At 36.9% G+C, this 12,596-nt stretch overlaps 1 protein-coding gene across 1 annotated transcript; it reads left to right on the top strand.

Moving 5' to 3' along the window:
• Positions 1 to 230: 230 nt before the first annotated feature.
• Positions 231 to 4,008, top strand: LOC149208675 (cellulose synthase-like protein E1). Its single transcript, XM_089396152.1, has 9 exons — positions 231 to 509; positions 639 to 1,112; positions 1,228 to 1,552; positions 1,669 to 1,809; positions 1,944 to 2,069; positions 2,190 to 2,402; positions 2,491 to 2,739; positions 2,831 to 3,178; positions 3,297 to 4,008. Exons 2-9 carry the CDS (start codon positions 856 to 858, stop codon positions 3,852 to 3,854), a joined length of 2,217 nt encoding a protein of 738 aa, XP_089252278.1. The 5' UTR covers positions 231 to 509; positions 639 to 855; the 3' UTR covers positions 3,855 to 4,008.
• The last annotated feature ends 8,588 nt before the right edge of the window (positions 4,009 to 12,596 follow it).

Genomic DNA, 12,596 nt, shown 5'->3' with positions numbered 1-12,596 from the left:
AGGTTGGAAAACAACAGAAAAATACCATCGGCAAAGAGTAGATCCAAAATTGTTGAAAGCAGCCACCCAAGGTAGAAAAGTAAAAGGGTTCGGAGATGTAACGAAGCAAAAAGAGAGGGGTGAGAGAGGGTAAAATGGCTCAGAGATGTAACGAAGCAAAAAGAAATGACACGGGGTTATGAATCACTGATTCTGGGCCGAAAATTGTGGCCACCTCATTCAAAACCCCAGATGATCTGCCTTCAAAGTTTGACACAGTCAAGCCCACGAACAAGGGGGTTCTTCACACAAGGAGAACACACCCTGCTCGTGTATGAATACGTTCCCAACGGTTCCCCAGGACAACCATGTTTTCTCTGCCATGATCCAGCTCGACTGGAAAAAGCGATACCAGATAGCATTAGGGACCGGCAGAGGAATATCTTAACTGCACGACCAAATACTTAACTCCGCGTAACCTATATTTACCGTTCCAGTAATCTTGCGTCGAGTGAACTTCAGATGATAAGGTTCAAAATGCCAGCCATAGATAATGCAGAGAATATCTTGAGTTTTAGTTTTTTTTGTCTTTATATCAAATATGCAGATAAGTATAGTTATATCTTGGAGTTTTATGGTCATTTTTATTTACATGGCAGGATTCCAGAAGATTTTAAAATCCAATGGACAACTGTAAATCAGTGAGAGCAGTCAATTGACATCATGCTGTTCGTCAGGATATTTTCGAAATTTGCAGTCTAAATCGTTCAGCAGGAGCTTTATAAAAATGCCCTGGTTCTTGAATTTTGTTATAGGAAAACAATCCAACAAGATATGTGCGCTTGCTCCGTCTTTGCTGATTGAAGCAAGCTGCTGATGGAGCCTAACGACTTTCCTTTGTATACTACGCTGGAAAAGAAATCACTTTTATACAGAGCTTATTCGTGCACCCACTTTTCTGCAATAATCGGTCTCATATGTTATCGCTTGTTGTGTATCCCAAGTGAGGATTCTTGGCCATGGATTCTGATATTTGTCGCAGAACTAGGCTTCTCGTACAGCTGGATTCTGGACCAGGCCCTAAGATGGTGGCCAGTTCAACGAACAGTCTTCCCAAAGAGACTTTCTAAGAGGTATAATTTTCCCATCTACCTTTCAGCACCAGAGTATTAAACCAGTTAAATATGATTTCATTCAACGGTGTCATGTATATGTTATGAATATTAATTTATCTGCCCAAATCGACAGGTTTGAGAGCAATTTGCCGCCTGTGGATATCTTTATTTGCACTGCTGATCCTTTCAAAGAACCTCCACTGACTGTTATAAACACAGTATTGTCCGCTCTTGCCGTAGATTATCCCATGGGAAAATTGTCATGTTATGTATCTGACGATGGGGGATCACCTCTGACATTTTATGCTCTCTTGGAAGCTTCACGTTTTGCAAAGATCTGGATTCCATTTTGTGATAAATACTCCATTCAAGACAGATGTCCAGAGGCTTACTTCTCAAATCCCAGTGCTCTGGAAAACGTAAATCTGCCCTTCATGAAAGACTGGAAGCATGTAAATGTAAGTCGGTAGTGTTTTATCCCACCAAGGACTAGACTTTAACTTGTAGTATTTCGGCTTACTTCACATCCTTTACCAGGCTTAAACAGCCTTTATTTATTTTTTTGTTCTATCAGAAAATGTATTCTGAATTGAAGGATCGAATCAACAACGTCATGGAGATGGGCAGTGTTCCACCAGATAAACAGAATGAACACCAAGGATTCAAGGACTGGGTTTCTGGAAGCAGTAGGCGAGATCATCCAAGCATAGTTGAGGTCATCTGTGTTACCGAATCTTTCGAATCATATCTACTTATGCTCTTCTAAACATCTCTAGTTGAGATCACCTGTCTTAGTCCATATTCAAAATGCTATATATATATATATGAATGTTTGAATGGCGAGTGCAGATTTTACTGGAGAAGGGAGAGGACAGGGACATTGACGGAAATGATCTGCCCGATCTTATATATGTCTCCCGTGAGAAGCGACCTGGAATTCCCCACCATTATAAGGCTGGTGCTCTTAATGTTCTGGTAATACATTTTCATGTGTACTGTTTTTGTTACCAAGCAAGCAGTCGATTAGTACATTTAGGAGTATAATCTAGTTAAGGTCGCCGAAGATTACAGGGACATAATTTGTGATGTTGGCAGCTAAGAGTCTCTGGCGTAATGAGCAATGCTCCTTTCATTCTCACTCTTGATTGCGACATGTACACCAACAATCCTGAGGCCCTTCGGCAAGCCATGTGCTTTTTCTTGGACCCTAAAACAGGTGACCAGTTTGGCTTCGTCCAATTTCCTCAAGTATTTCATGGCATCACGAAGAATGATATCTATGGAAATAGTCTCAGGATATTCATCGAGGTGGGTATATAGAGCTTTCACGTCTGCGAAATTGTGTGAAAAGCTGCAGATAAACTTAGTAATGAGACCTGTAAATTTTCATATGCAGATCGATTTTAAAGGACAAGATGGAATTGATGGTCCATTCTACGTAGGCACCGGATGCATTCACCGCAGGGAGGCCTTATGCGGGACTGAGCGACGACTGAGCTCCTCAAATTATCATAGAGTTGCATCCACCATTGTTTGTGCAGAAGAAACAGTTGCGAAAGATAAAGCATGTCCGTCGAAGATGCTGAAAGATGCACGAGAACTTGCAAATTGCACATACGAGGACAACACCCTGTGGGGCAAAGAGGCAAGTCCCATTTCCAGTGTCAATACATAATCGTATCGAGTGACAAGATTGCTGGATATTAAATGCTGAGATTCAAATTTGTCTATTGCAGTTTGGCATGATTTATGGCTGTGCCGTGGAGGATATATTGTCAGGCTTTGTTATACAGTGCAAAGGGTGGAGATCTATTTACTGCAATCCAAGACGAAGCGCATTTTTGGGGTGCGCTCCAAATAATTTAATTGATACACTAACACAGCATAAAAGGTGGGCTGTCGGTCACCTGCAATTGTTTGTGAGTAAGTTTTGCCCATATATATATGGGATTCATCGAATACAAATAGCCCAGCGAATGTGTTACAGTTACTGCCCGCTATGGTCTCTGTCTTCCATGCATAAACTTTGCTACGGATTAATTCCCGGTCTTTGCATGCTCCGTGGTATTTCATTATTTCCCAAGGTATTTTTCTCAAATGCAGAACCTTTGGAAATCCTTTTTTATTTTGAGGTATCGTTCCACATTGTTTTTTTGGCCTGTTAATTTTCATTACTAATTATCTACTTTTCGTTATGCGCAGTTATCTAGTTCATGTTTCTTTCTCTTCGCTTTTTTAGCAATATCTGCATATGGTTACAGTCTGTTTGAGTATATATGGATCGTGGGTTCGCTTAATCGTTGGTGGAACGAACAGAGAATGTGGATGATAAAAGGGGTTTCGGCCTATCTCTTTGCTTTAATTGAATTCGCTGGCAAGATGATTGGCGTATCGGAGGTGGGCTTTGAGGTGACGAACAAAGTAGTGGACAGTGAAGCAGCCAAAAGATACGAGGCCGAAATTTTTGAGTTTGGTGTGGCATCTCCTCTGTTTGTTCCACCAGCAACCTTGGTAGTAATAAACTTGATATCGGTAGTGGGTGGATTAGCACGAATCCTGCGAGAAGGGTATTCGGCTTTTGAGTGTATGACTTTGCAGTTAATTTTGTGCAGCTTCATTGTCATCAATGGTTATCCTATATTGGAGGCCATGTTTCTGAGGAAGGACAAAGGGCGAATACCTACTTCCATTACTATTTTCTCTACTTTAGTTGCAGTCTCTGTTTGTTCGGTCTCTTCCATGGCCATTCCATCGCGGTAGGAAGAAGCTCTAAGTTTTTAAAAAGAAGGCTCCGTTGTAAACTCATCGTCCCTGATTAGAAGTTGGTTTATGTGATAGTTTTATTTTTCTTGGGATATCTTTAATTTGTTGTGTAAGTTTAACAGTAATGGATCATAAGTCTCTGATTTGTGCATGGGATCCGTGCTAATTATTACAGCAGTGGAATGCTTAATCTTGAAGTACACAGACCACAGTGGAAGATGTAGATTAGCAGACTTATTTTATACGACAGATGAGTGACTTACCTTATTTTTCTATTTTGTATTACTAGCATAAAAGATGCGAGTTTTTTTGCTAAAACAGATTTGGAAGGTTAGGAATGTTTAATGAAAGAAACGGAGCACACTAACGCGACGGCAATAAACCGCAGCTAAAGCTGCCAAATTAAACACAATCTCGCTGATCATCTCTATTTCTATCTCTAACAAAATTAGAGTCCGTTGCATCAATTAAAATATTGATTTTGCCAGGTAGTGCTGCCCCTTCACGTTTGAATAAGCTAAGCCGGTGTTGGCCTTTCAAATCTGACAAGCTGAGGCGTGGAAATAATCATCTCCTTCCTTCACAGCGCTTTGAAAATTGTAGAACCATGTGATTTTATCTTCATTTATCCGCGTTTAGTCATTCAAACTTCAAAAAATTATAAAAAAAGTGTCATTTTAATATTAGTTTTCCTAGATTTTAAATACTAAGTTCATATATGGTAAAATTTAATAGTCTTATTTATCCGCATTTAGTCATTCAAATTTCAAAAAATTATAAAAAAGTGTCATTTTAATATTAGTTTGCCTAGATTTTAAATGCTCAGTTCATATATTGTAAAATTTAATAGTTTTATGGGGAATGAATTTAGTTTATTATTGAAATAAATAATTGTCGTGATAGATCCTCTACAGCTTAGTATATTAGAGATATTGTTTTGTAACAATTAATATAGATGTGTTCCATTTACAAATTTAATTAATAAGAGGATAAAACTTAATATTTACAATATGACAAGATTTTTAATCATGAATATTTACCATGGATATTATTAACTTCTAAGTAGGTTTTTTTACAATACCATAGGCCAATATCCACAAGAGAAGATAGAGAGAGAAGAGGGAAGAAAATTATAATACTGTGGGCTACTACCACGGTTTATCAATACTTTTGATTATCATGTTATGGATCTAGGCTTTTACTTGTTACAGCACCATGGGCCAATACCATGTCTTATCAATATCACATGCCAAAAAATAATAACTTATTTCAAAATACAAATATTTTAATTTAATTTAATTTTATAACATTTTTAACTAAATCTAAGAGAAAAAAAATATTATAATTACTCTTGAGGTATATCTAGACCCTCCATCCTGACGACTACTAACAATATTTTCATAGAGATTAAATGGAGGTTTTAATAAATAAAAAAATGAGAATACTTTAATATATACATATGTGAAATTTATATAATGTAAATAATATTATAAAGAACTAGGATAGATGCACCTTAATTTTTTTATTATTGTATTTTCTTTAACATGATTGATCCAAAATATAGGTTTAATATTTTACAACCATTTCTGTTTTTTATTAATTTAGATACTTTCTTAAATACAATACAATGGGATCATATTTAAGAAAGAGAGTGAGATGGAAGGGGGAATAGAGTGTGGGAGAGAGACATAGAGGTGACAGACATAGTGAGAGAGAGAAAGGAAGAGAGAGGAGGGGGAGAGAGGGAGCGAGAGAGATGGATTTGGAGGGGAAAAGAGAGGGAGTGACAAGGGAGAGATGAAGATGAAATGAGGGAGAGAGGAGACGAGGGAAGAGAGAGAAAAGGAGAGGATAAAGATAGGGAAAAAAGGAGAAAAGAGAGACAAGGAGACAGATATGGAGGGGGGAGAGAGGAGGAGAGAAAGAAGGAGAGAGGGAGATAGTGATAGAGTTGGAGGGTGTAGAAAGAGTGTGTGTATGATGGGGGAGAGACAGAGGGAGGTGAGAGAGAAGGGGAGAGAGAGGAAGGAAAAAGAGAGAGGACTTGAGAGAGAGGAGAGAGGGGGGGGAGAGAGATGGAGTTGGAAGGGGAAGAAAGACATAGAGAGAGAAAGGTGGAGAGGGAGTGACAAGGGAGATATGGAGAGTCAAAGAGAGAGAGTGAGAGAGAGAGAGAGAAGGCAGAGAGAGAGAGGGAGAGGAAGAGGGATCGAGAGATAGATAGATATGGAGAGAGAGTGCCTATGTTTTGTGGATGAGAAGGAGAGACAAGGGGAGATAGTGATATAGATCGGGTGGGGGAGAGAGTAGAAGAGAGAGGCAAAGAGAGGGTGGGAGGAAAAGGGAAAGATGAGAGAGAGAGAGAGCATGACATATGTTTAGGGGGTTGAGATAGAGAGACAAATAAGGAGAGATGGAGGGAGGTATAAATATAGATATCAGGGGGAGAGATGAAAGAAGATAAAGATAGAGAAAGTTAGGGAGAGGCAGGTAGAATGAGATGAGGGAGAGGGAGGGGAAGAGAGAGAAGGAGAGGGGGAGGCAGACACATAATGTAAGGTGGAGAGAGAGGGAAGAGGAAAGAGTCTCACAGAGACAAATACATACATAGAATTTAGATCTAGAAAGTCATGAATATTTAAAATTTTCAATGTGGTTATTGATTTCTAATCCTATTGATCACATGCACTATATGCATTGATTTTAGTGTAGATGTCAATTTATAATTCTATTTAATACCTTACACTAGATGCATTGATTGCAGTGTCAATGTTGATTTCTACTCCTATTTGCTCGTTTGCATAGGATGCATTGGTTTTAGTGTAAATATTGATTTCTAATCCTATTTTATCATTTGCACTAGATACACTGGTTTCAGTTTAAATGTCGATTTCTAATCATATTTAATATCTTACACTAGATGCATTGATTTCAGTGTAGACGTTGATTTCTCCTCATATTTGATTACTTGCATTAGATGCATTGGTTTCAGTGTAGAGATTGATTTCTAATCCTATTTGATTTCTTGCACTAGATGAATTTATTTTAGTATAGATTTTGATTTCTAATCCTATATGATTGTTTGCACTAGATGCATTGATTTTGGTGTAGATGTTAATTTTTTATTTGATGCAAGAAGTTGTATAATGTACATTAATTTCAAAGAAATTAGATTAATAGTGTGCATTGATTTCAGTGTAAGCAGATCATTACATCCTCCATCTCTATCCCTATCTCCTATTGTCTCTCCTTCTTTATCTCTCTGTCTCATCCCCTAAACATACACAATCTCTCTCCATGTCTATTTATCTTTCTCTCCCTCACTTCCTTTCCCCTCCCCCTCTCTCTTCCCCTTCTCTCTCCATATCTATATCTCTTCCTCCCTCCCTGTCTTTGCCTCTCTTCTTCCCTCTCCCCACCATCTATATCTCTATCTCAACTTGTCTCTCCTTTTTAGCCCCAAAACATACACACTCTCTCTTAGTGTAAGCACATAAAAATTATTCAACCATAAATACAATAATTGAATTTTCATCCTAAATAAAATGTTTCCTTACCCCAAATGTTTTCTTCTTGAAATTATAAACTATTTATAATTGGGTACTTTCTTATTATTCCCATTTTCCATCATTCAACATTGTTAATTACTTTCCATTCAAAAGCAGTAATAGAAAATAAATAGCATTGAAAATTATTTGGGGTTTAACCCTCCATAAGTCACAATGATTGAATTTTGAGAAAACTACTATTAATATTGGAGAGGAACGGAGACAAGGTATGTTGTTTACTATAGTAGCTCAAGTTAAATATTTGAATTGTCTATTCAATATTGTTAATTACTTTTCACTTAAATGCGGTAATAGAAAATGACTACCATTTAGAATTAGTTGGGGTTTAACCCTCTATAAGTCACAATGATTGAATTTCGAGAAAGCTACTATTAATATTGTAGAGGAACAGAGACAAGGTATGTTAGGTCCCTATAATACTAGTGATTACCCCATTACTATTGTAGTTGTATCCCTTATTAACATTGTTGTTCCCCTATTGTCCCCATATTGTTATTACTCTGCCGCATAGAATCCCTCTATTGTTATTTTTGTGCCTTTATATTCTTACTGTTAGGTCGGTTGGGTTATATTGTGACTCCTTAGACTCCGAAATATAGAAATGAGGTTTTGTCCTTTGAATCATCAAATAAGCATTCAATTGTGTAATGTAAAGGAGGTTTCCCCCTCGAAGAGGCTGAATTCTAAGGTGTTGACCTATCTTTTCTATCCTTTTGTGAATTGGTTTCATAACATTTGGTATTGGAGCTTTGGATTCTAGGGTTTTGCTGCTCCAAATAGGTCATTGTGGAAATTTCACTATAAATTTTTTTCTGCGACGTTTGAAAAGCGAAAAAAAAACCATTTGAGACAAAATCATGTTGAACCTCGGATCTAAATTTCAGAGCTTTTCACACTATATCTGTGAAGATATGATCTGATAAAGTTGGTCTTTTTGTAGACTCCTGAATTACATTCCAAACAGGTGACCTGGGGAAAATCATCATAATTTTCTCTCTGAGCATCAGATTGAAATTTCGTGAGAAGGTACAGAAAGAGGATAGACTGTAGTTTGTTGTATATATTTTTCAGAGCCAGAGGTCAAAACAGGGACATGTGGCACGTCGTACAAGTTTGCTCTTCTGAAATAGTCTATAATTAGGTTACTGTGGTAAATTTGGCATAACTCTTCTTCGGAGAATCCAATTGGGATCAGACTGGTGGCATTGGAAAGAGGACACAAAGGGCTACTACAGGTCACAATTTTAGAACTGGATGATCCGAAATTACAGAGATACATTAGAGGCAATATCGAGCTTGTACAAAGTGAAAAGAAGGTGTGTAGATTTTTTCAAATTTTTTCTTAAGCTTGGTTTGAAAAATTATTTTGAAGGAATTCAAAGCGCATAGTAAAGCATTATTATTGGTAATTGACGCCCTGAGGAAGGAAAATGAAAACACATATTAGGCAACCTGAAAGTTCTAGCATGACTTATGAAGAAGACGAAAAAAATGCTACATGATATATCAAAATTACAAGACCAAATGCAACAAATTTCACTCTCACAAAAGCTAATAGAAGCTAAGATAAATGGCGTGGAATCTAAGATAAAGGATGTGGAAGCTAAGATTGACGGTTTGAAGATAGATTTGAAGATAGAATTAGAAAATTTTCTACAAGAAATACTTACTAATCGTGAAAGGGTAGTAAAGGAAACTCATGATGCGAACAAAAGAAATGTTAATCATGATTTCATAAACTCTAATGTTGGATCGACTAGCCACCATATTCCAAAAATTGATATGAGGAAGTTTGATGGCAAGGATCCCGCAACATGGATATTATAGATGGAGAAACTTTTTGATCTTAATAATGTGCAAAACACACAAAAGGTATGTATTGCAACTTTATATTTGGAACCAAATCAGTTTGGATGGTATCAATGGCTTTGCTCTTGTAAACAAATTTTCACTTGGGAAATTTTTACGGAAGAATTGACAGCACATTATGAGAATACAAAAAGCAAGACCTTTTTCAGCCAATTGATAAGTCTCAAACAGAAGGGTTCAATAATGGAGCACATTGAGGAGTTCCAAAAATTGAAGATAAGGGTAAAAAAATATTCCAGAGGAGCATAGGATTGATGTGTTCATAGCGACTTTAAAGGATAGTATCCAACATGATGTTTGCCTTTGGGAACCTGATTCATTAGAGAAGGCATTCAGGTTAGCAAGAAAAATGGAAATCAAGATTATGGCAACCAGGAAGAATACCACTCACAACTATAAATATGGAAGTGTTGTTTCCCCTAGTCTTCCACAACCTATAAGGTTGACACCACAAAAATTCGAAGAAAAAAGAGCAAAAGGGCTTTGTTATAATTGTGATGGCAAATACACTAAAGGTCATAAGTGTGCCGAGAAGAAATTATTCTACATAGATTATGAAGAGGAAGAAGAAAAGGAGCAGGAAAGGTTAATAGAAGATGATATACTCCAGAAACAAAGCCTAGATAAAGAAGAAACAAATTCAACCATATCTTACAATGCATTGGCTGGAATTACCACTCCTTAAACCATCAAGATAGAAGGACAAATCAAGAAGAAAAAGGTAATAGTGTTGATTGATTAAGGAAGTACCCATAATTTTATTCATTGTAAGGTAGCAAAAGAATTGAATTGCTTCCTATATCTAGCACGAGAGTGTCAAGTGATGGTTGCAAATGGAGGAAAAATAAATTGCTCTGGAAAGTGCCATGATATCAAGTTATCCATGGGAGAATATGTATTGACTAGTCCAATGCTTTCCATTCCAATGGGAGGTGTTGATGTTTTATTAGGAGTCCAATGGCTACAACCCTTAGGTAAAATAGCTTTTAATTTTCAAGAACTTTTCATGAAATTTTTTGTGGAATGAAAGGAAGTTAAATTAAGGGGTATTGTAGGGAAATCGGGAAAGATAATCAGCTCTAACGGTATGACAAAGCTTCTAAAAAATGAACAAAGAGGTGTAATTGCACAATTATGTTCACTAGATGTTTCCACATCGAAATCATCTATTTCTCTAGATCTCCAAAAAGTCTTGGACAATCATTCCAAGTTATTTGAGACTCCCAAAGTCTCCCACCAATTCGTGATCATGATCATGCTATTCATCTGATTCCAGGAAGTGTTCCTCCAAATATCAGGATGTACAGATATCCCTATGCCCAAAAGAGTGAAATTGAACGTATGGTTGCAGAAATGCTAGAGGTTGGTATAATTCAACCTAGTCAAAGTTCTTTCTCTTCTATAGTAGTATGAGTGCACTAGAAGGATGGATCATGGCACATGTGTCCAGATTATAGGGAGCTCAAGAAGCTCACTATTAAAGATAAGTTTCCCATTCCTCTCATTGATGAATTACTGTATGAATTGCATGGATCAATTTACTTTACCAAGTTGGATCTTAATTCAGGATATCATCAAATCAGAATGAAGACTGCAGACATTCCAAAAACAACATTTAGAACTCATGAGGGTCATTATGAATTTCTAGTCATGCCTTTTGGCCTTACCAATGCACCTTCTACATTTCAAGGTTTGATGAATTCCATTTTCAAACCGTTCCTTAGAAAATTTGTGCTAGTATTTTTTTATGATATACTAATCTACAATAAGTCTTGGAAGGATCATGTTGAACATGTTGACAGGGTGCTACAACTATTGGAGGAGAAACAATTATATGCAAAAGGATCCAAATGTTTCTTTGGAGTACAAGAGGTGGAATATCTGGGTCATATTGTATCTCATGAAGGAGTTAAGGTAGACCCTAGCAAGATTAAAGCCATTAAGGAATGGAAAATCCCCACATCCATAAAGCATCTATGAGGGTTTCTCGGGTTGATAGGGTATTATCACAATTTTGTTAAGAATTATGGGAGAATAGCAGCACCTCTAACAAAATTATTGAAGAAAGATGCATTTTCATGGACTCTAGAAGCAACAAATGCCTTCAAACATCTTAAAGAGGCAATGTGCCAAGCACCGGTCTTAGTTACATCGGACTTCACAAAAACCTTTATTCTAGAATGTGATGCTTCATGAAATAGAATTGGTGTTGTTTTAATGCAAGATGAAAGACCCATTGCTTTTGAAAGTCATCCAATCAAGGGAAAGTTTTTACATAAAGCTATTTATGAGAAGGAAATGTTGGCAACATTACATGCACTTAAGAAATGGCGACCCTACCTAATGGGAAGACACTTCAAGGTAAAAACGGATCATGATAGCCTTAAATAATTTTTAGAACAAAGATTATCCTCTGAAGAGAAAAAAATGTGGGTCACAAAGATGTTGGGTTATGGCTTTGAAATCATATACAAAAAAGGGAAGCAAAATGTGGTGGCAGATGCACTCTCAAGAAAGGATGAGGATGTGGAAGCATTGTTGTGTGCCATTTCTATTATCCAACCAGATTGGATAAACGAAGCAAGGAAGGAATGGAAGAAAGATGAAGAAGTGTGGGCACTTATTTGAAAGTTACAACAATATTCCAGTACATCTGATACATTTAGCTAGAAAAAAGATTCATTATGGTAAAAAGATCGGTTATACCTCTGTAAGAATTCCCAACTCAAACAGAAGATTCTTATGGAATTGTACACTTCTCCCTTAGGAGGGCACTCAGGATTTTTAAAAACTTACCACAGGGTTAAGAAGGAATTTTTTTGGGATGGCCTTAAATTGGATATTAAAAAGTTTGTGGCGAAATGTTTGGTTTGCCAACAAAATAAAGTTGAAACAATTAAGACACCGGGTCTATTACAACCTTTATCCATTCCAAGCCAATGTTGGGAGGAGGTTTCAATGGATTTTATCACAGGTTTACCCAAGTCTGAGGGAAAGAGTGTCATCATGGTGGTTGTTGATAGACTTACCAAGTATGCACACTTTTGTGCATTATCACATCCATTTAAAGCTAGTGCAATTTCTACTGCATTTATGGAAACAATTCAAAATATAAATGGAAACCCAAAGATTATTGTAACTGACAGAGATCCCATTTTCATTGGAAATTTTTGGACATAATTATTTTCTTGTCTCGGTACTCAGTTAGCTCATAGCTCATCTTATCATCCACAATTTGATGGGAAAACTGAGATAGTAAACAAATGTTTGGAAGGATATCTTCGTTGCTTTGTGTCTAATA

Source organism: Pinus tabuliformis, chromosome 1_2 (genome assembly GCF_031772625.1).
Source record: "Pinus tabuliformis cultivar Carrire ecotype Pingquan chromosome 1_2, CPIR1, whole genome shotgun sequence".
Classification (NCBI taxonomy): domain Eukaryota; kingdom Viridiplantae; phylum Streptophyta; class Pinopsida; order Pinales; family Pinaceae; genus Pinus; species Pinus tabuliformis.
This window is presented reverse-complemented; position numbering and strand designations above follow the sequence as displayed.

What these genes read in the sequence shown, in the direction of transcription:
- LOC149208675 (XM_089396152.1), top strand. Translation starts at nt 856, where the DNA reads ATGGAGCCTAACGACTTTCCTTTGTATACTACGCTGGAAAAGAAATCA. An exon ending in CCAAAGAGACTTTCTAAGAG is followed by an intron (nt 1,113 to 1,227) that starts GTATAATTTTCC and finishes CCAAATCGACAG; the next exon opens with GTTTGAGAGCAATTTGCCGC. An exon ending in ACACCCTGTGGGGCAAAGAG is followed by an intron (nt 2,740 to 2,830) that starts GCAAGTCCCATT and finishes TGTCTATTGCAG; the next exon opens with TTTGGCATGATTTATGGCTG.